At 43.3% G+C, this 27,917-nt stretch overlaps 2 protein-coding genes across 2 annotated transcripts; one reads left to right on the top strand and one right to left on the bottom strand.

Annotated features, from left to right (window-relative positions):
* Window positions 1-12,875: 12,875 nt before the first annotated feature.
* On the bottom strand, window positions 12,876-20,151 carry SEC61B (SEC61 translocon subunit beta). Its single transcript, XM_028145939.2, has 4 exons — window positions 19,907-20,151; window positions 19,606-19,703; window positions 15,397-15,498; window positions 12,876-13,155 (listed from the first exon to the last, which is right to left on the bottom strand). The coding sequence occupies exons 1-4, from the start codon at window positions 19,907-19,909 to the stop codon at window positions 13,068-13,070; spliced, it is 291 nt and encodes a 96-aa protein (XP_028001740.1). The 5' UTR covers window positions 19,910-20,151; the 3' UTR covers window positions 12,876-13,067.
* Window positions 20,152-20,296: 145 nt separating this feature from the next.
* On the top strand, window positions 20,297-25,051 carry ALG2 (ALG2 alpha-1,3/1,6-mannosyltransferase). The gene is made up of 2 exons (XM_008142135.3): window positions 20,297-20,706; window positions 23,442-25,051. Exons 1-2 carry the CDS (start codon window positions 20,362-20,364, stop codon window positions 24,342-24,344), a joined length of 1,248 nt encoding a protein of 415 aa, XP_008140357.2. The 5' UTR covers window positions 20,297-20,361; the 3' UTR covers window positions 24,345-25,051.
* The last annotated feature ends 2,866 nt before the right edge of the window (window positions 25,052-27,917 follow it).

The raw sequence follows: 27,917 nt of genomic DNA, 5'->3' as shown, positions 1-27,917 counted from the left end.
TGAGTTCTCTTTGGTAACGACGGAAGAGGGAGCCCTTGCATCTTGAAACTGGGAAAGCTAACCTGGCCCCTCTTTGCCCTCACCACAGAAACCTCCCTAAATAGACCATTTAAATTTGGAACCAAAAACAGAATGTGGGGACTTCTGCTTCTAGCCATGATGGGGTAACAGGGACTGACTTACCCTCCAGTCTGAGACCACAACAACAACAGAAGCAGAAAGGAAGGGAGGGCAGATGCTGGTGTCAATATTTATGATTTGCACATGTGGCTCTTCATGGGATTAGCTTTCTGTGGACACAGGGTGGGGGTCAGGGAACTGGCAGGAAGGGTGCGCCACACTGCAGTGTGTTCATACAATCAAACACTCCTCAGCCATCCAAATGAACACACCATCGCCACATGGCCCAACACGGCTGATCTCACACACGGAACAGTAAAACATGCTGGTCACAGAAGACATACAATATGATTTCATTCCTATAAAATTCACAAACAGGTGACTTAACTCCATCATACGAGGTCATAAAACAAAAAGAAAGGCAAGAAAATGATTCTCCCCAAAGTGAGAACAGGGCTGACCCGGCATGGGGAACGAAGGGGCGTGGTCAGGGAGGGGACCCTAGGAGATTACAGGTGTTTGCAAGGCTCCAGTTCTTGACCTGGGTGGTGGTTATACAAGGTTTGCTTTATAATTACCCATTCCAATGTATAATTTTTAAAACTTTTCTCTTTGTATAAATCACATTACTAAAAAAAAATAGGAGAAAAGCTAAAGAAAATATGATTAAATATTAACTGTTCTCAATCCTGGCGAGTCTATGTTACATCATTAATCACACTTCTTGGTAATTTGGGGTTTTTCCTTTTCCAAATTATTATTTATTATGATAATAAATCAGGAGTGAAAGAAGTCAGGCAAAAAGAGAGAACATGCATGACATGTGAAATTTTCTATGCCATTTGTATAAAGTTCAAGAAAATGCAGATCGATATTTTACATTAATTAAGCAGAAAGCAGATCAGTGATTCCTGGGGAGCGGGGGCAGGGAGGGGGCCCAAGGGAGGGAGCAGGAGTTAACTTGTGGGGGTGACAGATATGTATGTTCATTATGTGGTTGGTTTCGCATGTGTATAGTTATGTCAAAATGTATCAATTTATACAACTTTAAATTTGGAAGTTTATTGTATGTAAAATATACATCAATAAAGCCGTTTTTTAAAAAAATAAACTTTGTTGTGCCTTTCCATGCTTCACATAGTCATCAATATATATATATATGTGTGTGTGTGTATATATACATTGTTTTGAAATAAGGGAGCTGTTTTTAAAGTCAGAGGAACCTGAGTAAAGAGCGGTGATGCTGGCTCCCAGAGGCTGTGTGTGCCTTTCGGTCAGTCATGGCATCCAATTATGTCAATGTAATTTTGTTCTACCTTTGATGTTAAAAGGGCCTCCACTCTTCTCCCTCCCTCCTTTCTTCTCTCTCCCCCACCCCACCCTCCTTCTTCTCACTCTATTTCCCTCTCTCTCTCTCTCTCTCTCTCTCTCTCTCTCTGTCCCCCTCCTTCCTCCTTTTCTCTCTCAGCTTTAGGAGACATGACAACACTCATAATAATGATAAACGATCATTTCTGTCATTGAATAGCATTCTATAGTTTATAACATGCTTTCTCATCTCTGTTAATTCTCACAACAATCCTTGGGTGTAGTAATGGGAAAATAAAAGGCAACTGTAACCGCTTCTGCCTCCTAAGGAGGGTGGTAAACTTCATACCAGCGGGGAAATCAATCTCTCTGCTGCCCCTTCCACTTTCAGACACTGATAATGAAGACAACAGATGAGAGATGCAGCCAGTTCTTTAACTCCAGCTCCCTCCCTTCAGCAGTGTGACAGACTGTTTTAATGAAAATTTTTTTAAATTTTTATTGATTGCCCTAACCAGTTTGGCTCAGGGGATAGAGCGTCGGCCTGCGAACTGAAAGGTCCCAGGTTCGATTCCGGTCAAGGGCATGTACCTTGGTTGCGGGCACATTCCCAGTAGGGGGTGTGCAGGAGGCAGCTGATCAATGTTTCTCTCTTATCGATGTTTCTGACTTTCTATCCCTCTCCCTTCCTCTCTGTAAAAAATCAATTAAAAAATATATTTTAAAAAATAATAAATTTTTATTGATTTTTAGAGAGAGGAAGAGAATTGGAGAGAGAGAAACATCATCAATCCTCTGCCTCCTGGAGGCCCCCTACTGGGGACCGAGCTCACAACCCCCAGCATGTGCCCTGACCAGGAATCGAACCAGTGACTTCTTGGTTCATGGGTTGATGCTCAACCACTGAGCCACACCAGCTGGGCATAAATATTTTTTTTAATAAAGTAAGATTACCTCTATTAAGCTCTAAATGGAAATAAACGCAGCTTTACATAAATGTACGCTACATAACAATGGGAATCCACTGTTTCATAAAGCACAGCTCTTGGGAGCACAGCGTGGATCTGCAGTTAGATGAGCCGTGAATGCACAGGCACTCATCCCTACCCTGCGCTCTCCTCAAGCATCGCCTCACTGTCCTCATACACGTGACAGCACATTCTAGCTCCTCACATACAGGTCCGAAGGTACGTTTGCATGGACAAATCTGCTTTACACCTTGAAAATCATTTCCTTTAAGTAAAAACGAAACAGGCACAATGGGAATTTAAAATACATTCCGGTACTGTCCCAATCAAGAGTGTGTGGCTGAAGCTGGTAACATGGGCAGGCCAGGGGAGGATTTTATTAGACAAGTCAGGCAGTTGGTTAAACACCCCAGGGCCTTCTCATCATAAATGCAGCCACGCAGCCCCGGAGTGATGGGGACGGAGTCCCTCCTGAGCACTAAGCTCTTTGTTCTGGCAGTTAATGCGTATGAATAACCAGGGATAGATGGGACCATTTATGAGTCCCTGTGAACGCAGGGAGGGGTGATTTCAGAGGTTCCTTTGGGACCAGGGAGGCCTTATCTAAAATACGCCTGGATGAGCTGGGCTCCTCCTCATCCTCAGGACCTTGTCTTCCGCTGGACTAGACTCCCAGGCTGGGTAAGGACAGAGAAGAGACTGGAGCCCTCACCTACGAGTGTGCCATTGAGTTACTTGCTGAATTACCCTCCAAACGATGATTTGGCCCTGTTCTCTGGCCGCCTGCATTAGTGCAGTTGGGTAGGGAAAGCCTTCCTGTTCTCCGCAAGTGGAAAGCAGTTTAAATACAGCAGGCCTGTCAGCAGAGCTCCTACATCCATAGAGAGGCCCCAAGAAGGCAGAGATTTCCAAAGAGCAGTGAGCTCCCCATCGCTGGAGGTATCCAAGCAGAGTGTGAGACCAGGTGAAGGATTTCCTATTCAAATGGGGGGGGGGGGCGGTGGAGGGTGGCCTAAAGACTTCAGTTTTCCTTTCAGTCCTCAAAGTTGGGGCTCCTAGGACATATAGGACCAAATGCTTCCTTTACTTGTTATGAATATTAGGTCTTGTCATTTAAGTTGATCACATGCCAGGCCCTGTGTTGAATACTTTACTGAACCTTCATTTAACCCTGAAAAAAATAAATAAATAAAAGTCAGCTTTTCGCCCCTTTCACGCGGTACTATGCCCGAGTGTGGCAGACAGTGGAACGGAGGCTCAGGCAGCTGAGCAAAGGTGTCACCGCACTCCTAAGTGCCAGGCTGGGCCTCGGACCCCAGGATCTGTGCTCTCTGCTCTCAGGGCGCTTCACTCACCCAGGGGCAGGGCTGCAGCAACTGGATCACACAGGAACCGGTCCGGAGCCCCACCTGGGACTGTCCCTCTTCCTCTGGCAACCGTTCAGCTCTCAAGGCTTCTATGCAGAGACAGAGATCAGGGTAACGGAGCTGGGGAAAACAGAGCGTGTGAGACTGGCGGGGGTGGGGGAAGCAGTCTCTTAACCTTTTGCACTCAGATGTCGAGATTAAAATTACTCTTTGAATGTATCAATAATTTGAAATATAAAAAAAATCCAAATAAATAAGTTTGTATGAAAAGAAACTCCAGTTTTTTATTCTACTGCCGCGCTTTGTAAAATCTGGGGTATTTAAAAAACTAAATCCCGAGTGGAATAAAGGAATCGAGAAAAAAGCAAGCGAGTGCAAAGGGTTAAAGGTCAAAGGGCTGCTGTACTGAGAACTGGACAAGGACAGCGAGGGGAGAACACTGAAGCTCTGGTTTCCCGAAGTGGACAGTCCAGGGGAGGGAAATCCTAGCCCAAAGCATTTCCGTTCCTTTGGGCTACAGCCTTGGTTCCTCTGAGAGACCCAGGCTGGGTGGGATGCGTGAGGCCAGAGCCAGCTCCTGCTGCCCCTCCTCACCATCCCACAGCCCTCCTGGCAGAGAACCCTCCACCCTCAAGCCTGGGCTGCTGCCTGCAAGTCCCCTCCCTGGGCATGGCCTGAGCCCTCCTGCGGAGCCTGGGTTTGTCCGGCGACTCTCAGATTCTGAGATTAAAGACAGCAGAAGGTGGAAGAGAAATGTCAGAGACTTGGCTCTCTCTCTCTCCACAGGCAGCCCCCAGCGGTGTTCGTCCTCAGAGAGGCCCTGGAAGAAGGATGGTTACTTTCCTTTCTTCCAGGGATAATTAAAGAGAAGTAAGAAAGTACCTGTGTTTGAAGGCAAAATGACGACAATTAATCTCTAAGCACCGGGCCTGGCCGTGAAATTCTTCAGAGAAACAACTTTAGGAGCTTAACGACAATCAAGAGCAGGAAATTGAATTAAGAGAAATAATAATTAAATCAGGAGAGAAGTTTTTTGCAAAGGGGATGGTAAAGGAAATTAAAACCAGTAACGCTGAAAAATGTGGTGAGCAGAGCAGGGAGAGCAGAGGGTGTGAAGGGGAAGAGCCACCAGCAGAGCGGGAGGTGCAGAGAGTCCGGCACTAAGGAAGGGAACTTGGAAACTGTTCTTGAGAGACCAGGTGTCTGAGCTCTTCCAATTTAGGTCTAAATATGCCCAACTCCTAATGGGGACCCGCTCTCCTTTAAGAAAACAGAAGCATCCCGTCAGATGAAGTATTAAAAAAAGCTGTAGACTTGGAGTAGAGTGGCCAACTGTCCCCGTTGGCCCCGGACCATGCGGGTTTTAGCACTCAGAGTGCCATGTCCCAGCGAAGCCCTCAGTCAAGGGCCAATGGAGGTGGTCGGTCACCCTCGGGTGGAGGCAGATGGCCCTGGCTCCCCGCTCGCTATGCAGTCAGCAGCTCCGTGGCTTTGGAGGAGCCACTCCATCTCTGTGGGCCTCAGGTAAAATGAATGGCAGGGGAACCTCAAAAGATAAAAGAAGCTGTTGTGTGTCAGTATCGTTGGAACAGTGTCCATGAAGTAAATGGGAGTTGATAAATAGGAGCTGAACTGAAGAATATTGACAAAGAAAACATAAAATATTAACAAACACAATGTAACAGTACCTTAAAATAATACATGGTGAGTATTTCAGGGGTCCACAGATTTTCTGGAATGACTTAGGGCAGTGGTCGGCAAACTCATTAGTCAACAGAGCCAAATATCAACAGGACAACGATGGAAATTTCTTTTGAGAGCCAAATTTTTTAAACTTAAACTTCTTCTAACGCCACTTCTTCAAAATAGACTCGCCCAGGCCGTGGTATTTTGTGGAAGAGCCACACTCAAGGGGCCAAAGAGCCGCATGTGGCTCGCGAACCGCAGTTTGCCGACCACGGACTTAGGGAATTCAGCACACAGTTGTACGCACAGCTAAGGTTTATTAAGTGAAAGGATACACAATCGGATAGTGAAAGGATACACAATCGGATCATGAGGGGGAAAAGACACAGGTGTAGTCTGAGAAGTTCCATATTTTGATTTCTCCTCGAGGGGAGGTGATAGAAGAATAAAAACCATGCAGGCTAGTAGCGGGGGAAGGATTTTTGGAGTTTAGAGATCAAGAAGTTCCAGAGTCACAGACATGAACAAGGAAGACGGAAAGGGGGTTTCTAAAAGCATTGCTGAGGGTTGTGGATTGGCTTCCCCTTTGATATATGTGCATGTTGTCTTGCTAGGGCTGCCGTGACAAAGTACCACAAATGGGGCGGCTTCAGCAACAGAAATGCGTGGTCTCCCAGTTTTGGAGGCCAGACGTCCAAAGTCAAAGGTGCTGGCAGGTTTGGTTCCTTCTGAGAGATGCGAGGAAAAGAACTGTTCCAGGCCTCCCTACTTGGTTCGTAGATGGATGTCTTCAAGTTTACATGATGCTTTGTGTCCAAATTTCCCCTGCTCATAAAGACATAAGTCATAGCAGGTGCGGGACCATGCTAATGATCTCAATTTAACTTGATGACCCCTGTACTGTAAAGACCCTATCTCCAAATAAGGTCCCATCTGAGGTGCTAGGGGTTAGGCCTTCAACATATAAATTTTGGGGGACACAATTCAACCCACAACTTGGAAAAACGTGTAAAAATCAGAATTACTTTCAAAAAAAACTTTCATTGGAGGGTTGTGTTTCTTTGTACATTCTGTTTGCACACACAATAGCCCAGGAATATTTGTGTTGTACAGAACAGAAGAGAGTAGTGGGAGCGTGGAAGGAGAGGAGGGTCTGGAGGAAGAGCAGCTAGAAGAAAAGAAGAGAAGGAGAAGGAGGAGGGGGGGAAGCGGAAAAAGAACGAGGAAGAGCCGTGGGCTATGTCAAACACCACGCCTGCACCAGTTTTACCTAAGTTTGTTTAAATTTTGGTTTATTGCTAGGCCCACCAACAAGCATGCAAAAGATGTACACGGAATTAATACAAATGCCCATGGCTCCCTGACACTGTCCCTGAGGTCTCACAGAGGTGTACCCCCAGTCCGGTAGATTCAGCAGGTCTTCTGTTGCACTGAGGCATCTGCCGGGCACAGGAGTAGAGAGCCATGGTTCCCCGCCTTTGACACCATTGGGATGGATGTGAGGGGGCCACATCAGCTCACCTAGTAAGGGAATCCTTGCCTGGCACAATCATTACATACTTGTGCCTTTCACTTCTCACTGCCTCCTGGAGCCCACTGAAGGTCTCAGTGCAAAGCCTGCTATAAAAGGAAGTCTGACAAGACCTCATTCTGTTCATTCGGGCGGCACGTCTTCTATAAAAAGAGGCACTGCTGAGTCAAAGGGAGAAAACCGAAGGGAGAATCAGGGCTCTGCAGTCTCTCAGCGCCTTCCAGCCCCACAGCTAGCTGACCAAGCATAGCATCAGGTTATGAATACGCAAAACGCAAAATCACAGAAGGCAGGTGAAATTCCCCAGGTGCAGTGCAGAGGCTGCAAAACAAACAGCATCGTGAAAGAAACTTCAAAGAAGGGCAAGGGACAAAATGAACACACTTGTACAGGTGATGGGCCTGGAATAAACTATAGGCCCAGCCACCTCGGCCCCACGTGTGACTGCTGCTTTTGAGAGCAGGGACTCCCAGTCTGGTGCTGGCCAAAAGTGCTAGGTAACAGAGGCAAAGACCTTCAGGATGCACGCCAACATCTGAGAACCAATGATTAAATTTCCACAACCCAAACCAAACTAGATAGGGTCCTGGGAGAATGAGTTTGCTTTCTTTCCAGAAATCACATTACTGAGTAGAACAGGTGAGACAATGGGGACACACAACCACGGAATTTATTCTCTATACTAGTGGCCCGGTGCACAAAATTCATGCACATTAGAAGGGAATTAATTAGAGGAAATATTTTAATATTGCTATTTGCCCTTTCTCTGTAACAGAAGTGTGAGAGATGAAAGAAAATTAGTACAATGTATATGAAAATCTCCCTCCTGTCAGAGTCTGGGGCACACCATGGTACCCAGAGGCAAGTCCCCGCTCACCCGCATGCGCCTCAAAATCGTGCAAGACCCAGACCTGGTCAGCTCCACCCCCATCAAGCCCCACAGGGAGGGGGGCTCGGCCTCAGGTCCCCTGGTGCAGCCTCAGGTCCCCCAGCCCCGGCACGAGGGCGCGAGGGTGTGATGACCATTTGCATATTAGCTCTTTATTATATAGGATTGCTTATGACAGTCAATGGGAAAGGAAAGCAAGTGTGTTTGCAGGACCAATTTAACCCTTTCATGTGTAATTCAAATTCTTCCCCTTATCTCTTCATTTGCTTTCTGAGTACAAACTTCTAGATCATTCCCCAAAAATAAGCGATCTATGCCTACACCTTCGATTCCCATTTCGTTTATTTGCATGCTTGATCTTGTTTTAATGGTTTTAGCATGGCAAAAAGACCTAGTTGCCAGAGTGACCAGGAAGTTATTTAAACAGTTTGGCCTCTACCTTAACCCTACTTGGTCAACCTGCGTCTTGGCTCACCTACTATTTATGGTCGAGAGAACGCAAAACAGTGCCATTCGGCTGGCTGCCTTTCCCTATTTTGTCTCTCCATTATTAAGTCTCATGCACCTGTTGACCTCCTATATTTACTAATTCATTGTATTTTTACTAGCTCATCTTGCTGCCTTTACTCCCCCGCCCCACTTTGATTAACCAGCAATCAAAGCACACCACTCCGTTTACCTAACTAGAGAGCCTTGCCTCTAGAGAAGTGGGCTGGCTCATGCACAGGCCCAAAACAGGGGTCACAGTGCAGTTCTAGAAAGCAGCCCTGGGCTGGAACAGGAAGCCTGGTTCTGGCCTCTCTTCTGGTAAGAAGATAATCTTGAGCAAGTCCCTTCTCTGGGCCCCAGTCTCCTCTGCTGCATAGGGGAGGACACAGTGAACTCTCAGCACTCCAGCTGAGGTGTCCCAGGGTTCGCTGGCTTTGCTGTCTGACAGGTGATCATATAGTAGGGACTTCCTGGGGGCTAAGGGGAGGGGAGAGTGCCAGTTTTGCAATCCCTGGCACCACTGCCCACACACTATGAGCATACCAGTTCTTAAACTGTGGTCCCAACTATCGATTTCACTAATAGTTGAGGGGGCCTTGAGAGAATTTCCTGTCTGGTTTCTCCATAATCACGTAGCTATTTAGAACTTGTAGCTCCAGGCAGGACTAAGATCCTAGCATCCAAATGTCCAGCCCTTTTAAGCTGTAAGAGACCAGGCCAGGTCCTTTGTACAACCCCAATAGAAGGGCAAGGCACACAACAATCAGTAAATGTTTGTTGAATGAATAACATTGTGCTTTCTCTATCACCGCAGTAGTCCCACACAATGAACAAAGCTCAGGGCTGAAATAGAGAAACCAATTCCTTCTGCGGCACCTCAAACCTCAAACTAGCTATGTAATGCCTGAAGTACACCAAATGGCTGAGTGGCGCGTTCTTGGAATTGTTGTGGGACCTCTAATGCTGTGACACCCTTCCCTTGCCCTCACACCAAATACTCAATAGTCCATCTATGTGACACTAGTAAGTCAGAGACCTGGAGTTAAGTCCCAGCTCCTTCACTTACAAGCTAAGTGGTTTAAGCTTCAGTTTGCTCTTGTGTGAATGGGGCGAAGAGTAAATTCATTAGACTGTTGATTGAATAAGAAACCCACTTCTCTAAAATTATTGAGAATAAGCACTGTGGATCATTCTTCTCATTTAATCATCCTATTTGATGGATCATACAGTCATTTACACATAAGAAAAATTAGACGCAGAGAAATTGGGTCTCCCACATTCTCACAACTGGTAAATTGCAGGGCCAGCAGTTGAACCCAGGTCAGGCAAGCTTCCCAGCCTGGAAGACGGGAGTTAAGTTTGGAAATCCTAGCATTGCAGCTCAAGCTCCCCAAGGGCAGCTGTAAGGGGATCATGCACATAGGACTCCACATACCGTATTTTCTGTTGAATGAAGCCAGCTTTGTAGACCTTTTCAACATTTTAACTTGATGCCAACACTGCATGATTTCAGAATGTTTTTAATTCTTCCTCTGAGGACATTAGCACCTGGGGAAAAACTGGAGTCTAGACTAGGTCAGGTGTGAAAGGAAGTTATGGCATGTTTCACCTCTCCCAGGAACAGATCTTTCCTCAACTACTGTTTTACTGAAACGGAATTTTTGGACTGGAACCCGGATTCTTTGTCTGCCGGAGTCAAAGAATGAATCCATGGACAGAAAATGGTATAGTAAAGGTGTAAATTTATTAAAGAACAAGTACAGAGTCCCACAGAATGAACTCCCACGGACTCCCACGTGGGGAGGGGAAAGGGTCCCACTGAGCTCCTTTTCCCTATGGCTTATAAAGGCTACAGATCCTTGTGCCTTGATATCCCCTCTGATTGGTCACTATTCCCTTAACTCCTGAGCTCAATGGTTGAACTTCAAATGGGACATGTGAGGTTCTCCCCCACTCCTTCCTTATTGTTTTCTTATTCCCTTTGGGCTTTCTTTTCCTCCTTCTGGATGAAGGGCTACCTTCTCTTTATTTTGTAAATATAGACCTTTTGCTGTTCCCAGCTCCCTCATTCTAAGGAAATGTACCTGTTGCAGCTTTTCAGCTCCCTCATTCTATGAAAATATACCTTCTGCTGCTCTGCAGCCCTGTGCTTCCTCCATGGTCCCCTTAATTTCCAAAATTTCTAAAATTTCCTAAAACCTGTCTTTTTCACCCCAAAAAATTCCTGTTTTGTTACCAAAATGTGTTCAGGACACTATTGTGTCCAGAGGTCCTCGTCTTTCCATCCCCCGGCAGTCTCAGGAACTCACCCTTCCCTATGCTGGTTGTTCCCCAATGACTTAAAAGGCTCAGCTCGAGCTGCATTATAATAATTCATTTCCCTAGTTTTAAACACTTAGAATAGAACTGCTGCCAGCATGTGATGGCTGTGTCCATCATTCAGAGGTGGCTAGAATTATAGCTCATAGTCAAAGGAGCCTGAGGATTCTGTGGGCCAAGATAGCCTTAATGGTCCTAAATTTGTTAGGCTTTCAGAATTACTATAAATGGCTCAAGAAACAAGTCTAGGAATCCCTATTTAAAAAGAAAGCAACACAAAATGTGTTATATACATACAATGGGATATTATTCAGCTTAAAAAGGAAGGAAATTCTGACTGGCTATAACATGAACCTTGAGGACATTATGCTAAGTGGAGTAAATCAGTCACAAAAGGACAAAATACTGCATGATTCCACTCATATTAAGTACTTAAGAGTCAAATTTATAGAGACACAAAGTAGAATGGTGCCAAGGGCTGAAGGGGGAAGGAGGAGGTTATTATTTGGTGCATTTAAGTTTCTGTTTTGCAAGATGAAAAAGAGTACTGGAGATGGATAGTGGTGATGGTTGTGCAACAATATGAGTGCACTTAAAAAAAGTTAAGATGATATACTTTATGTCACATGTATTTTACCACAATTTTTAAAATTTGGGGGGGAAAAAAAAGGCAATCTTGAACACTAAGATTGCATTAGCATTGTATTGTCAGAGCCAAAAGTAGCTACATAATAGATGTTGTACATCTCTGTATCCAACCCCCAATTTTCCTTCTGCTGAATGAAGCATCTCCTTGCTCTGCCACTTTAAGTAGCATTTCTTATAAATTACTAGCTCAGAATTCAGTGACTTTCCACTATCAGTCCAGTAGAGACCACAGCTCGGCAGACAGGGCTAATAGGCAGCACTATACAGTGAAGAGAATGCACCCCAGACAACACAACAGCTCCCCCAAGTGGCTCCAGCAGCTCCCCCAGAGAAAAACACACCCGTCTGGATAGAGGAACAGATGTTTTCCAAATTAAGATCATAACTTTTAGCTGTTATTGGTACCACCAACCTGAAAAAAAAAATCCATTATAGATACTATCATCTTTAATTTCTCCAAAATGAAATTAAGACACTTTCCCCCGAATTTCAAAATGAAGATACCCATTTCACACAATCAGCAATTCCCGGGATCCCAGAGGACCAATTTTTCATCATTTTCTCCCAATAATTGCCCATTTGTTAGGATTTACAAGAGCATGCTTACCCATATATTGCCCTAATAAATCTTTTTAAAAAATACATACTTTCAACACTTAAATTTGGTACTCTGGACCTAAATTTACTTTATAGCCAGGACCTAAAACACTTATAAAACAGCTTAACTGTTCTAGTTTTTTTTTTAAAGCTTCATTTATGAGAAAGTCATTGTTAAAATTATCTGTTTTTAACTAATACACCTCTTTATCATGTTGTGATTCTGCTGGGCAACTAAGAGGATTTCACAGGGATATCTTACTCCTTAGAAAATCTGGCTTATATCCTAGACTCCTGAAGTATGCACCTGTAAGCTATTCTTAGTATTTCCTAGGGTCTACCAGAAACTGAATGCTTATTCCCAGAATGGCAACATAAGCTAAGTGAAACTTCAATTTTTTTAATTTTTTGTTTGGAATTATATCAACTCAGTTTGGAAATGCTGATACCTCACTCTGATTAGAGAAGTCTTTAATTTTCACAATGAAAACAAAATTTTATTTGAAAAATCCAACTTATCAAATGAATTCTTCCAAATGGGTTTAGCGACAAGTGATAGAAACTCCTGATCTATATTCACAGAATATAAAACAGGGAGAGAGTTCTTAATTCTTTGTCTCTGAAACCTATGGTTTTAGAGACAAAGAAAAGAATAAGCAAACATTTCTGATTTCTATGACTATTCCCTTGGGTACCAGCTGCCTTTGAATACAGATCTGCCTGATGCAATCATGGGCACACTCCTTAAAAACCTCGGAACGCCCAAAATGACAATCACCAGGACAGAAATACCTAGAAGAAAACAAGCCAAGGCCAATTACAGTACCTTGGATTTGAACTACATGGTCATGTAAGAACCTGTCAATCCCACAAAGAAAACAAGCTCCAAAAGACGTGTTTTCTTCATATTTATTTGTAATTGAAAGGCAGAGGTTAAAGGATAAGACTTGGTATAAATGAATTAAAATGTTTATTAGACATAGAAAAAAAATTGATCCTTAAAATCAATTCTCGTTAAATTCCCTGTAAAACAGTAAGCTTACAGAAAATTTCTTTCTCATGAACAGAAAATCACAATGCTTTTGGTCCAAGATATGATGATTTTTTTTTCTCCTTCTTCAGATGACAGATGGATGTAGCCAAATCTATGAACGAGTGTACTTGCCCCAAATGTGCAACATAAATACAGAAGCGATGAACAGAAGACTCATAACCAATACTGGAACAGGGCCACTGAAAAGAAAAAAGAAAAGGCATGTTTACTTACTTTTAGTAATAATACATCACCATATTTCTTTTTATTTTTAATTTTTTTCTTTTTTTTCTTCTTCTTCTTTTTTTTTAATTTTTTTTTTTCTTTATCTTTTAAATTTTTTTAATCCTCACCCAAGGAGTGAGTATATTTTTTTCATTGATTTCTAGAGAGTGGAAGGGAGAGAGGTAGAGGTGTGGAGTCAGCATTGTGGTTATTTAGATAGGAGAAATCCTTCTCTTCTAGTAAAGCATACTAAAATTATACAAGTAAAATGATTGGATGTCTTAGAGATACTAGTCTCTCTAATTTCATGTATTTGATATTTTCCATAATAAAAATAAAAACTTCTCCAAACTTTTTAAGTACAAATGATCCAATTATAAAACTATTATTTCAAAGTAAGATAAACAATGCAAAGATATCAATGTCCTTGCTACACTATTTTGTTCTTCCAAAATTTGTACAATTATAGGAGTAAACAAATTTAAAAACACATGGGAAGAGAATGTTATCATGCTGCACTCAATCAAAGCCCCTATTTTAAAGCATTGTTAACATATCATCAGCCATAAGAGCACAAAGCTGAGAGTGGAGCTCTCAGAGTCCAAGTGCCAGAGTTTGCAAACCCACTCTGTCCTTTATGAGTTGCGACTGTGCCCCATTACCTATCTTCTCCAAGCCTCAGTTTCCTCATCTGTAAAGTATGGATAATCACAGTACCTCTCTCATACAGTTACTGAGGTATTAAGTAAATTAAAACACATGGATTATACAAGTTTATAATAAGCTCACCGGAAATGCTACTATTATGTTTTTTTTTTAAATTCTAAAATCCTACAAGAGCCAACAACAAACTCTAAGATATTACTTGACTGCTCCAAGATGTGGATTTGTGAATACAAATTCCCAATTGTGTCCTTTCACCATCTTTCTGGTGGGATGAGACTGTGCTTTACAACACTTCAAGGAACAGTTTCTAGCAATTTCTGGGAATACTCAAGCAATAGCAACAAGCAAGCCTGGCTGCCCAATAGCAGAAAGCCCAGAGCCAGCACAAGCCAGACTCACCCACAGGAGAACAGCTTTTACCACCTTAAGGGTTTCAAAGGAGTCCCCTGGATACCCTAAAGAGCAAGGGGCTTCAAAATTTCTCTCTGAAATACCGTATTTTCCGGAGTATAAGACGACTTTTTAACCCAGGAAAATCTTCTATACGCCCAGTCGTCTTATACGCCGGAAAATACGGTACTCAGAAAAATTACCTTTAACAAAGACCAAAAGGTTGTCTGAATACAGCAAACTCATATATCCATGACCCCCTAAGAAGTACTTCCTGAATACATTCTCATCTTACCATACAAGTCTTTAAATTTGTGATCCAAGCCAAGCTACTGGTCAAGTTAAACTAATCCAAATAAATCTAATTTTGTCTCTTTTCTACCAGATAGACGTATGGAGCACAGGATTGAACAGTCAGATTATCTGGTTCTGGCTCTTGCTAGAACCTTGCCTCTCTAAACCTGAGCTTCTGAACCTGCAGTGTTCCTATTCCCCATCCACTGGTTGAGTCAGGAAGCAACTGTAAACAGTCGTGTCCTAGACCCTACCTGATCAGAAACCTGTGGGATTAGGTCTGCCACACACTATCAGAAACCCTGGAAAGTGAGGTGAGCAAGGCATGGGAACAGGGGTCCCCCAGATGCCCATTTCCTATCACCTAAGGAGCACTCTCAGACCTTAAGAACTTGGAAAGTGATATGTTCACCCCAAGGTCTACTCACCACCCACAAAAGGCAAGAAGGCCAAAGAACCTTCGTTAACACAGCCTAATGCAGAAATGTCTATTAGTTGTAATAATATCAGCTTATGGTTCTAGGAAAGCTTTGAAAAACCACCCAACTCATATTCAAATGATTATTCCTCTCAGTGTCGGACAACCAAAACAGAACAATTTCATCTAATTAAGCAGTTTTTCCTCCAGTTCTGTGTTCCCATTGTTTATTCTGGCATAGCTACATGAAGATTTCCCCTTGCTTTCACTCAGTCCATGAAGAGAGATCATTCCAGGCCCTAAACTAATTGGTTGATATACGGACAAACCAACCGAAGCTGTGTGTACTGCAGACTTCCTCAAAGCCAGCACCCCTGGTGGCGGAGACAGTGCTGCCCATCAGCTCTGTGATACCTGACAGAAACACAGGTCTGCTGCCAAGACTTACACTTTGAGGCCAGGTGAATCTTCCGTGTAGAACCGCCACATCCCCCCAGTGCCGGCTGAGGTCGTGCGGCCTGCGCTCCTTGTTCCACAGCTGGCATTTTTCCTGTTAAGAGAAAAAACGTTACAGTCTTTTTTTGGGGGAACCCTTTTAATGGCATTATAACATATGCTACCATTACATTGTTAAAGAACCAAAATAATAATTAAAAAAAAACACATTTTCTTTTGTGAGCACACCCCTAATTCTTGTTTTCACCCCCCGGGTCATGATAACTACCATGAACTGAGTACCTGCCACATGCTAATGCACACACTAACCCTGGAAAGCAGTTCCCATTTCTGTTTTATAAGAGGAAAATGAGGCTCAGAAAAGGTTAAGCCAAGTGCCTACATAAGACCACACAGCCAGCAGGTGGCCAACCTGAGCCGAGGACCCAGTTCTGACTCCAGAGCCCATCCTCTTGCCCAAAGATATGGCACCTCATTTGGACAATGTACTTCAGTTTCTCTTCACATGCATTTTTGTGAAGCCAAGTAACAAACCTCTGCTCTAAAATGTCTGGAATCTACATACAATCAACCTTTGAACAAGGGTTTGAACTGTACTGTATGGGTCCACTTACATGAGGTTTTTCCCCCAATACCATAAATGTATTTTCTCTTCTTTATGATTTTTTAAATATTTTCTTTTTTCTAGCTTGCTTTATTGTAAGAATTCAGTATATAACATAACAACATACAAAATATGTGCTTATGTTAATCAATAAAGATAAGGCTTCTAGCCAACAGTAAGCTATTATTAGTAGTTAAGTTTTTGGGGGAGTCAAAAGTATACGTGGATTTTTGACTGCAGGGGAAAGGAAAGTGTCCCTAACATCCATGTTGTTCAAGGGTCAACTGTAATCTGACTTTTAAAATGTTTTAAAATTGCTGTATTTGCTACAAAAGAGACAAAAATATTAAACTTTAATTATACACTGAGTGGCCAGATTATTATGATCTCTGAACACATAATAATCTGGCCACTCAGTGTAGATCCTATATAATAAAAGGCTAATATGCAAATTGTCCCCTCAACCAGGAGTTCGACCAGCAGGCAGGCCGGCCAACCACCCATGTCCCCTCCCCCTGGCCAGGCTGACCGGACCCCACCCATGCACGAATTCATACACTGGGCCTCTAATACATACATATATATATACACACATACACATACACATACACATACATATATATGTATGTGTATGTGTGTGTGTGTGTATATATATATATATATATATATGTGTATGTGTGTGTGTGTGTGTATGTGTACACACACACATACACACACACACACACTCTGAGTGGCCAGATTATTATGCATTCAGAGATCATAATAATCTGGCCACTCAGTGTAAGCCAGGTCCCAAAATGGAACATATATTTTACCAAAAAATCATTTTGTAGTCTTTTTTCACTATTTTGATATGCCATAAATCTTGGACAGAGGTAGGATATGAAAAAAATGCAGAAAACACCCAACTAGAACTTGTCCTTCACAAGGAAACCAAGGCTGGTGAGATGAGCTGTGTGACGGAGGCAGCCTTCGCATACAGAAGGAGCTGGACAGCACTTACCCAAGCACTGCCACGAACAGGGGGAAACCCTTTCCCTCCTCTCCTCAGTCACTGGGGAAGCCCACCCAACAACCACCCTCCCACCCAGCACTGCTGCACCCCACTTCTCTCTCGCCCGTGCTGGAGTGCTACAGTGCGAGAGTAAGCAGCAAGCACGAGAAGTCAGAAGAGATCTTCTTCAGCCCACTCATAAGAAATCCTACGTAAGGAAAGGAAGAGAGGGGAAACCCTGCCCCATTACTGCCCCTTATCATGAACCAAATCCCAGCACACCCTACCAGACCGCTGTACTGATTTTTCAGTAATTTCCGAATCTGCCGCTATACCGCTGTACCTAATTTTCGGTACTTTGCCTAGTACGTGAAAAAAATGCATCACAAACTAAAAATAACCAACCAATTGTGGTCAAACCTCATGGTTAGCCATTGCAAATGTCTGCCCCCATGTGTTTGAATTGACTTTGTGTGGCTTATAGGGGACAGTTAGGTTCAGGGCCTCAGGTCTGGTAGGGTTAAAATCCCATTCCAGTTATCTGTGGGCTACTGATTCTAAATTTTTTGAAATTCAGGAAAGCTTGTTTACGATCTCCCACATAGGAAGAAAACAGAAATGAAAACCTTATCCCTACCATCCCTTTACTAGGCGTACCAGTTAATAATGAGGATTTTTTTCAATAGGTGGAGTTACACATATGTTGATATATATGCAATTTGATACGTATGCTATTTTTGTTGTATTGCTCCTTCAGATGACCACTTGTTCCAATCAATGGCACCCACACTTTCTAAGCAGCACTTCAAAATGAACGAAGAAGTGGAAAATTGGGTCTCTGAATGGTCTGCCTCAAAACAAAAGTTCTATTGGGACGGTATCCGTAAATTACTTGAAAGATGGGGGAAATGTGTAGCTAGCGATGGACATTACTTTGAATAAAGCACTTTTGATGTTTCTCTTGAAACTGTCGTGTTTTCTTTGATTACAAAATCTGCATTATTACGGTTATGCGAATTATTAACCAGTTAAAAATGCAGATTATTAACCAGTTAATAGTGCAGATTAACCATTAACTGGTTTAAAATGCAGATTAATTATTAACCGGTTAATAGTGCGGATTAACGGGTTAATACGGATTTTTGTAATCCAAAGAAAACACGATAATTTCAAGAGAAACATCAGTTATATCAGAACTTTCAATGAGCTGAAATCTGTCTCTGCTAAGTTCACATTATTAGTTTTACATTTACCTACGGTAGCCAACAAGAAAAATCTCATCACTCTTCACATCCTTATGAATCATTTTCTTGTATCCCTTCAAGGTTTTACCCTCTCTGGATAAAACCCTAGTTCCTTCAAGTATCTGAAGACAACGGGATTGTTTGATTCCTTCCTTCATTCATCATTTATTGTGCAACACCTCACATAGAATAGATTGACTTGGGCAGTTTCTTTCAAAGTTTAATACCAAAACAAATGTTATTACCACTATATGAAAGAAATGCTTTAGGAGCAAAAGGGAGGAGTAATAGCTACTGCTACTTTTTGAGTCAGAGAAGGCCTCCAAAAACCTCTGAACTTAGTCTTAGGAGAATAAATAGAAGTTGTGTGTGGGGAGAGGAAGGGAGGTTCAGAAAATAGTAATAAGTTCACTATTGCTGGATACCAGGAGCGAGGGAGAAGGGAAGCTGATAGGCCAAGGAAAAAAGTCACCAAGAACCTTGCTATCCGCCCCTCTCACCCTTTTTTTAAAGTTCAGCAAAAACAAACTTAATAGAGAAACTAAGCTGAAGAGTGACAGAACCAGAGCACAGGAGGGACTGGAGTGGAATGGCCTGGAGATTAGAAGAGTAGAAAATGCAAAAGTCTATGCCCTAGCCGGTTTGGCTCAGTGGACAGAGCATCTGCCTGTGGACTGAAGGGTCCCAGGTTCGATTGTGGTCAAGGGCACATGCCCAGGTTTCGGGCTCGCACGCCGATTGATTATTCTCTCTCATCGTTGATGTTTCTATCTTTCTTTTCCTCTTCCTTCCTCTCTGAAATCAATTAAAAAATAATAAAAAGTAAAATAAAATGCAAAAGGTCTAGATGAGAAGATGACGGCTAAATCAGGGCAGTAGAAATAGAGACGAAAAGAAGTGATGAGCAGCAGATTTTTGTGTATAATTTAAAGTCTGACAAATGACTGGATGGAGACAGAGCATAGGAAAAAAAATCCAAGATGACGCAGAAGTTCTGGCTCTGGGTGAAGACGTACAGAGCAGAGCAATGAATGGGGGGGGGAGGGGGCAGGGATGATCGGGGACAATGAGTTGGACAAATCTTGTTAAATTGATAGAAATGTGAGTGCAAAGCTCAGGTCCAGCGATGCCAGTTCAATGATACCAGTTTTTTCAAAGTTGTCTCTGCCCCTATTGAACTGTGCAATGAGAATAAAATGTCACCTCCCTCTCTAGACACAAAAGACCTAAAGGCCACGTCACCTGAGGCTCACTTTGTCTTCGTGAATCTTAACATTCTGGGTGACCTTCTCGGGACCAGCGGATTCTTGGGTCCCATTTCTCCCAGCCCACAACCAGTGGGGTCACCGGGATCCTTACCTCTGCCGGACCGTGCTACCCGCCGCCCGGGCGGCCACTGCTTTACTGGGGGAGCGTCCGGAGGAGCCCACGTTGGTGCCACTGGGGGTCGGGCCAGGCTGCGGAGGGAGACAAGCAGACAGACGGGTGAGCGCCGCCCGCAGCCCCCCACCCCCCCGCACCCCAGGCCCCGACAGCCACGACACCCGCACTGGAGGGTGGGGAAAACAGGGGAGCCGCGGAAGGAGGGCAAGGCGCAAGGTACAAGTCGGGGCGCCTGGGATAAGTGGGGACTAAGGAGGGACGGCTGGGGTCACCATACCATTCTGGAAACTGGAGGTGGCAGGGGACCGAAGATGACGGCTGGGAAGCAGCGGAGCCGTCACAGAACCAGCGGCTGGAGAAACTGGTTCAGTCCCGCCCCCGGACCTGCTGGCAGGGCCTCGGGCTCCAAGGACGCCAGGGCTGTCCTTCTATCTGCCTGTTGGAATTTTGCTACCGGCGACTTGGTCCGCTGCTGCGTGGGGTATACAGATCTTCCGTCTTCTTCCTTTAGATCACAGCATCCTTCATAGAGTCCAATTCGTACCAATGGGCGGGTATAGCCATGGTCTGAAGAGAAATTTTCTCAGGCGGTTACTAGGCACCCACAGACTTGCGCTGATGTGGCCTAACCTACGTACGCGCCGGGGGGCGTGGCCAGCCCCGCAGACGCCCACCGGGTGCCCTAGGAAGGAGCAGGCGCGCCGGTGCCTAAGGGTGCGGGACACCCGGGCCATGGCAGGGAAGCGGGCGCGGGATGAGTTGGCTCCCAGCCCGTCCGTGCTGTTTCTGCACCCAGACCTGGGCGTGGGCGGCGCCGAGCGGCTGGTGCTGGACGCGGCGCTGGCACTGCAGGCGCGCGGGTGCAGCGTGAAGATCTGGACCGCGCACTACGACCCGGGCCACTGCTTCGCCGAGAGCCGCGAACTGCCGGTCCGCTGCGCGGGGGACTGGCTGCCGCGCAGCCTGGGCTGGGGCGGCCGCGGCGCCGCGCTCTGTGCCTACGTGCGCATGGTCTTCCTGGCGCTCTACGTGCTGTTCCTCGGCGACGAGGTGTTCGACGTGGTCGTGTGCGACCAGGTGAGGTGACCACGCCGGGCCCTCGCCACGCCCCTTTGCGCTCCTCTGGACCTCTCTCCGGGTCTGCGGTTCGGAAGCACTGGGACTGATCGAGAGAGGTCAGAGCTGGGAGTGGCTGTAGTTCTCGGACGTTAGTGTGGACACACTTAAGTTACACATGACAGGGCCCCGCCCTGAGAAGTTTCATCCAGGAGCCCCGAGATATGGGGCCCCGAAATCTGCATTTTTCACTGGCACGTCGGTGATTCTGATGCAGATGGGCCTGGGGGCTCTCTCTAAGAAACACAAGCATTAGAAGTCAGCCTTCAGTCACTTTTTACTTTTGAGTAACTCGTGTGTCTTCCCTCTTTGCATTATTTCTGTTGACACTAGTTCTAGGCCTTGCGCATCACACTGTCTGTAGCCTTTGCAGCCGGGTCATGTTAAAACACCAAGCCAAACATGTCCCGTCCCCATTAGGACTTCAACGTGGCTCTCCATTAGTCTTCGTAAAAAAGTACAAATTCTTTCACTTGGTAAAGAATGCCCACATAGATCTGGAGTCTATTCTAAACTCCTTGTCTTCCTCCCACCCGCCCCCCCCCCCCAAAAAAAAATATTTATTTTAAAAAGTGACAATTTATGACTAAAACATCAAGTAGTATAAAAGAGTATAATATAAAGTTCCATTCCAGTTCCTCGCCCTAAAAATTGCCACTGTTGAACAGTTTCTCCTATGTCCTTACAGAAATTGTCTATGGCTATACCACCATATGTGTGTCTGTTCATAGATAAATCTTATCTATAATAATAAAAGCGTAATATGCTAATTAGGCCGAAGGACCTTCCAGGCTGCTAGGGAACCAGGTGCCGGCAGCCGGGGGAAGGAAGGCCTACTCTTGCATGAATTTTGTGCAGCAGGCCTCTAGTTTGTAATAATTAGGATTATAACATACCTACTATTAGACAACTTGCTTTTTTTCGCCAAAAAATTCTATTTGGAACATCCTTATCTATAATAATAAAAGCATAATATGCTAATTAGCCCAGATGACCTTCTGGATGAAGCCAGGGGCTGTGAGGGAAGCCTGGGTCCTGGGTGCCAGAGGGAAGCCCGGGTCCCAGGTGCCAGAGAGAAGCCTCGGTCCCAGGTGCCAGAGGGAAGCCAGTGCTGGCAGCAGGGGGAAGGAAGGCCTACTGTTGCATGAATTTCGTGTATTGGGCTTCTAGTATGTCAGTATTAGAGCTGCACTTAATTCTTCATAGTGGCTGGAAAATCTCTTTTAAAAATGTACAGGTAATTTATATATTCTTCTGTTAAAGGACACTAACATTGTGGGGGTTTTTTTGTGAATAGATCAGTTTTGTAATGAACACCCTTGTACCTTCTTTTTGTACTTCTGCCAGTATGTCCTTTGAGTAACTTCCCAGAAATAAAATGAGTAGGTCTAAGAGTTGTTCATTTTAAATGTCAATAGCTATTGTCAAATTTGCCTTCCAAAGAGATTGTGTCACTTTACTCTCCCACATGAATGACAGAGCATTTTGCTTCATGTCTGGTGCATGTTGGATGTTATCAACCATTTTAATTTTTGCCACACTGATAGGGGAAACAGCATCACATTTGTGTTTGTGCTTCTTCATAACTCTTGAGTTACTTTTGATCATCCTTACTTGTGTGGAAGATAACGTCTTTTTGAGAAATGTGGACATTTTCCAAACACCCTGCATGTCTAACTAGTTAATAAGCATGAGGCAGCCGAGACTGCAGCAGATAGAGAAAAAACTGAGCTTGGAAGTAAGAGACCCGGATTCAAGTGCCATTCATCTGCTACTTTCTAACTAAGTAGCTTTGGAAAGCTCACCTTCAGGTGTTAAGTGAGCTGGAGATTAAGTGATTTGTAAGATTATCCAACAGGAAAGTCTAGTAATGCCAGCTAGTGATCATGCTCAGTAATGATTATGGTTAATATTTATTGAGCACATATTACAAGCTTAATTCCTAAGCGTTTTACATATCCCATTGCGTTTAGTAATTATAAAAAAACATGGGGTTTTTTGGTAACTATAATTGCCACCATGTTACAGAAGAGGAAACTGAGGCCCAGAAAGAGGTAGATTACTTGATCATGGTCACACACCTAGCTAGTGGAACTGAGATTCAAACCCTGGCAATCTTGATTCCAGAGACTGCACTCTGAACTACAACAGTTCATTCAGTTTCTTAGAAGGCGGAATATGCTGGAGCTGCTCTGTCCGGTATGGTAGCCACTAGCCACAGGTGGCTATTGAGCACTTGAAATGTGGCTAGTCTGAACTGAGATGTGCTGTCAGTGTAAAATACACACATGATTTTAAAGATTTAATGTGGAAAAAAGTGTAAAGTATCCCATTAACTTTTATAGTATTGATTACATTTTCAATGGTGATATTTTAGATAAACTATATTAAAATTTATTTAACCCATTAAAAATTTTTCATGTGGTTATTAGATTTTCATTTTCATTGGACTGCTTATTCTAGAGAAAACACTCAACTTGCAGCTTTACATATTTAGCACACATCCAGAAAATGGCTACCAGCCTTTAATACACCAGGCGTTGGACTGGGTGAGAGTCTGTAGGAACACAAAGCAGAATGAGACATTGCCCACGAGGAGCCCACAGACTGGTAGGCAGCATGTGTCTGTTCTTTTGATCTTCTTGAAGTTTATTTGACCAGTTACTTTACCTGTTTTTGATCTTTGCTTTGGCTAGGTGTCTGCCTGTATCCCAGTGTTCAAGCTGGCCAGACGGCGTAAGAAGATCTTGTTTTATTGTCACTTCCCAGATCTGCTTCTTACCAAGAGGGATTCTTTTCTTAAACGTCTATACAGGGCCCCGATTGACTGGGTAGAAGAATACACCACAGGTATGGCTGACTGCATCTTGGTCAACAGTCAGTTCACAGCTGCCATATTTAAGAAAACGTTTAAGTCCCTGTCTCACATAGACCCCGCTGTCCTCTACCCATCTCTGAATGTTAGCAGCTTTGACTCAGCTGTCCCTGAAAAGCTTGATGATCTAGTCCCCAAGGGAAAAAAATTCCTGTTCCTCTCCATCAACAGATATGAAAGGAAGAAAAACCTGACTTTGGCGCTGGAAGCCCTAGTAAAGCTGCGTGGAAGATTGACATCCCAAGATTGGGACAAGGTTCATCTGATTATGGCTGGTGGTTATGACGAGAGAGTCCTGGAGAATGTGGAACACTATCAGGAACTGAAGAAAATGGCCCAGCAGTTTGACCTTGACCAGTCTGTGACCTTCCTGCGGTCTTTCTCGGACAAACAGAAAATCTCACTCCTCCACGGCTGCACATGCGTGATTTACACACCAAGCAATGAACACTTCGGCATTGTCCCTGTGGAGGCCATGTACATGCAGTGCCCAGTCGTTGCTGTGAATTCAGGTGGGCCCTTGGAGTCCATTGTCCACAGTGTCACAGGGTTTCTGTGTGAGCCTGACCCCGTGCACTTCTCAGAAGCAATAGAAAAGTTCATCCATGAACCTTCCTTAAAAGTCACAATGGGACTGGCTGGCAGAGCCAGGGTGAAGGAAAAGTTTTCCTCTGAAGCATTTACAGAACAGCTCTACCAATATGTCACCAAACTGCTGGTGTAATCAGACATATTAAAGGTCTTTTTGCTACATTCATTAATATATGATAGAATGTAGATCCAGTTTTGAACCATAAAAGAAACCTAGAATCTAATGCCGAAGAGATGTTTTTTTAACACATTTGATTTTTGAATCTGAGCCACCTTCCTATACACCACACCTTCCTGACTGTTTCATAAAACAGTATCTTTTATGCTATAATAATTCTCTCTTATCAGTGTTAATTAAAATGTGATACAATTCCATGTGTTAATTATATTTTCTCTAGATTATTGCTGCTCTAAGTATAAATTTTGAGTCATATTGTGCCTTAATTGTTTTTGACAGTTTGTGTATCATCGTAAAAGTTGAAGAATTTGGCTTTCTAACATATTGAGAACAGGGTCACTCTAGTTCCCAGAATCAGTGCACCTGTTCCCTGTCCTCTTGGGAAATGTTGGTTAGTCATAACTTTGCCTGGTTCCATAGCAATGATGCTCTGTATGTTTTGTATAAAACATATTCTTGCATACTGAGACAAGTCAATAAAAGATATTTATCATAGGAAAAGACAGTACAATATTAAATTTTGGCTCCCGTGATCCATACGTAGATATGACAGCCAAGCCTGAAATCAGAAACTTAGAGTAAACTGGATGTTGAAAAAGGATTGTTGTCATGCATGTAGTGCTTAGGGTTTATTTCTTAATGCCAACTGATTCATCAGCTCTGTTAATATTTGTGTCGTATTAAGTATTTGTGCCTCCTAAGTGTAAGGCACAAATGCTTTTTACCCTTCAAGGCTTGCCTCATGCCACTGCTATGGAGCTTACCTTGACCCTCCACCCACCTCCCAGAGTGGAAGTGATCTTGCCCAAGAGCACACAACTGAAAAGTGAGTGAGCCAGGATTCAACCCATGGGTACCTGATCCATCCAGGACTGCACATACCAGAAACTCTCACTGTACCCCTTTAATACCATAAATGTCCTTTAATACTTTATGAAATTAAAAATTAATACAGTATTCTGAGTCATATCAAAGTGAGGAGATAAGATGCTCTTCTGTCTTCAAATTAATCCTCTGGTCCTAAAAGATCCAGTGTCCGCACCCACTGCTTTATCCCAGCCCTTTGAGAATCACTGCATGAGGCCATATTGCCTGCCCTCCCTGTAGCAGACATTGGTTCTTTGAAAGCCCTAGTAGAGTTATCAGCGTCATTTACTTGCATGAAGCAGAAATTCAAGCTTAACTAAAAAGATTTTGAGTATTTGAAAGAATCCAAGCCAGATAATACAGTCATGCTCTAGCTCTCTATCCTTAACAAGAGAGGACTGGGGATTGGGTGGGGCTCACAGTAAGGGTGACCTGGCCTTGTTACCCAGAAATATGACCACAAGCAAATGCTAAAATATATTGCAGGAAGCGCTATCCTAGGCCAGATGTCATTTAAGACAAATATAGTCTAGAAAAGGTGTGTGTGTGTGTGTATGTGTGTGTATCGAGGTTTTATAGGGGCACAAGTGTAGCACAGGTGTGACCTCTGTGGCCTGCCCCTCTCCCAAGAAGTCATCAGACGGACTTAGAACAGACTGCTATGATGATGAACTCAGATTGGCCTTTGGTTTTCTGTGTTACTTGCCTAGAATTCCAATTTTTGAGAAGGTGTCCTGATGGTGATAATCCTAAAGTGTAAATTTCCTTATCTGTTAAATGAGTATAATTGGGTCTAAGTAGCCCACCCCACAGGGTGTTTGTGAAGAAAGGACAGAGTGCAGTAGAGGCACCGAATCAGTATATGAATGATGGAGACAAAGGGCGTGAAGCTGATTTGTAAACAGAGTATCATAAACTTGTGAGAGATGAAGGCAGCCTTCCACAGGCCTGGATGAATTGCCCCAGTCTGTTGCCACCCTAGCGAGGGAAAGTCACAGTGATGACACAAACAACCTCAATAAAGTGTATTTTCCTCTCAATGTTTAACTCAGTATCAGGAGTTTTCCCAACTGTCAAGACAGTGGGACTGAAGTAAAGATAAAGAGACCCAACCAACAGAAGAGTCCTAAAATAGATCTGCACATATGTAGTCAATTGATTATTGCCAAAGGTACTGAGGTAATTCAATCGGGAAAAGAGTCTTTTCAAGAAATAGTGCTGGAATGGATAAACACAGTGTGGTATATTCATACAGTGGACCACTCTGCAATAAAATGGAATTAACTACTGACAAGCCCGGTGACATGGATGAATCTCAAAAATACTGAGTGACAGAAACCAGACACAAAAGAGTTCATATTGTATGATCCCATTAATATGAAACTTGAGAGAAAAAAATACCTAATCTATAGCAACAGAAAGCAGATCACTGTTTGCCTGAGATTAGATATGAAAGAACACAAAGGAATTTTTTTTTGAATGATGGAAATGTTTCATATCTTTATCGTGGTGGTTATAATGCTGTAAAATTTGTCAGAACTCATGAAATGATGCTTAAAATGAGTGCACATTATACGTAAATTATACCTCATACAGTTGAGGTTTTTAAAAAAGCACATGTGATGTAGTCCCATTTTTATAGGAAATAAGAGTTTTTCAATGAACAAATGTCAAAGTCTATATGGCTATATAATTATAAAAGTTTATAAAAATGTATACCCAGGTGGTAACATTGATTATAAAAGTTTATAAAAGTCTTTTAAGTCTTGCCCTGGCTGGTTTGGCTCTGTGGATAGAGTGTCGGCCTGCAGACTGAAGAGTCCCAGGTTCGATTCCTGTCAAGGGCACATGCCTGGGTTGCAGGCTCAATCCCCAGTAGGGGATGTGCAGGAGGCAGCCAATCAATGATTCTCTCTCATCATTGATGTTTCTATCACTCTCTCCCTCTCCCATCCTCTCAGAAATCAATAAAAATAAAATAAAATAAATTTGAAAAAATGTCTTTTAAGTCTTAAAAGATGAGTGTGATCATCAGTATGGATTAAATTTTTCTTTTGTTTGCTTGTATTTTTTTATTTCTAGTAGTTGGTTTTCATAGAAAAAAAAAATAATGAACATGAGAAAAAGTATAAAGTAATCCTATTGGTCACGTACATTTTTACAACATAGCTTTGGACATTTGTGTTTCCAATTATTGCCCTACTTGGGATGTATAATTTGTCCTAATTAATCTTTTATTATATATTTAGATTACTCCAACTTTTTGCTACTACAAGCAGCCTAGAAAAAAAATAATTGACTTTATATTCTAAAAGCAAATATTTAACATTTTAAAAAGCAAATTTTAAAAACAACAGAAAAAAAAGTAGGCATATGACATATGACAAAATTGCCTAGCAGTACAGAAAAGAAAAAAAGCAGCCGAAACCAGTTTGGCTCAGTGGATAGAGCGTCGGCCTGCGGACTCGAGGGTCCCAGGTTCGATTCCGGTCAAGGGCATGTACCTTGGTTGCGGGCACATTCCCAGTGGGGGGTGTGCAAGAGGCAGCTGATCGATGTTTCTCTCTCATCGATGCTTCTAACTCTCTATCCCTCTCTCTTCCTCTCTGTAAAAAATCAATTAAAAATATATTTTTTAAAAAAGCAATTTAAGAAAATCAC

The sequence above is a fragment of the Eptesicus fuscus genome, chromosome 15 (genome assembly GCF_027574615.1).
Source record: "Eptesicus fuscus isolate TK198812 chromosome 15, DD_ASM_mEF_20220401, whole genome shotgun sequence".
NCBI lineage: Eukaryota > Metazoa > Chordata > Mammalia > Chiroptera > Vespertilionidae > Eptesicus > Eptesicus fuscus.
Note: the sequence above shows the minus strand (reverse complement) of the source record. Positions and strands in the feature narration are given on the sequence as shown.

Coding starts and splice junctions, on each gene's coding strand:
- SEC61B (XM_028145939.2), bottom strand. Junction 15,499..19,605: donor GGTAGCACGGTCCGGCAGAG/GTAAGGATCCCG, acceptor TTCTCTTAACAG/GAAAAATGCCAGCTGTGGAA. Junction 13,156..15,396: donor GATTCACCTGGCCTCAAAGT/GTAAGTCTTGGC, acceptor TTTTCTTTTCAG/TGGCCCTGTTCCAGTATTGG.
- ALG2 (XM_008142135.3), top strand. CDS start 20,362: ATGGCAGGGAAGCGGGCGCGGGATGAGTTGGCTCCCAGCCCGTCCGTG. Junction 20,707..23,441: donor ACGTGGTCGTGTGCGACCAG/GTGAGGTGACCA, acceptor TGCTTTGGCTAG/GTGTCTGCCTGTATCCCAGT.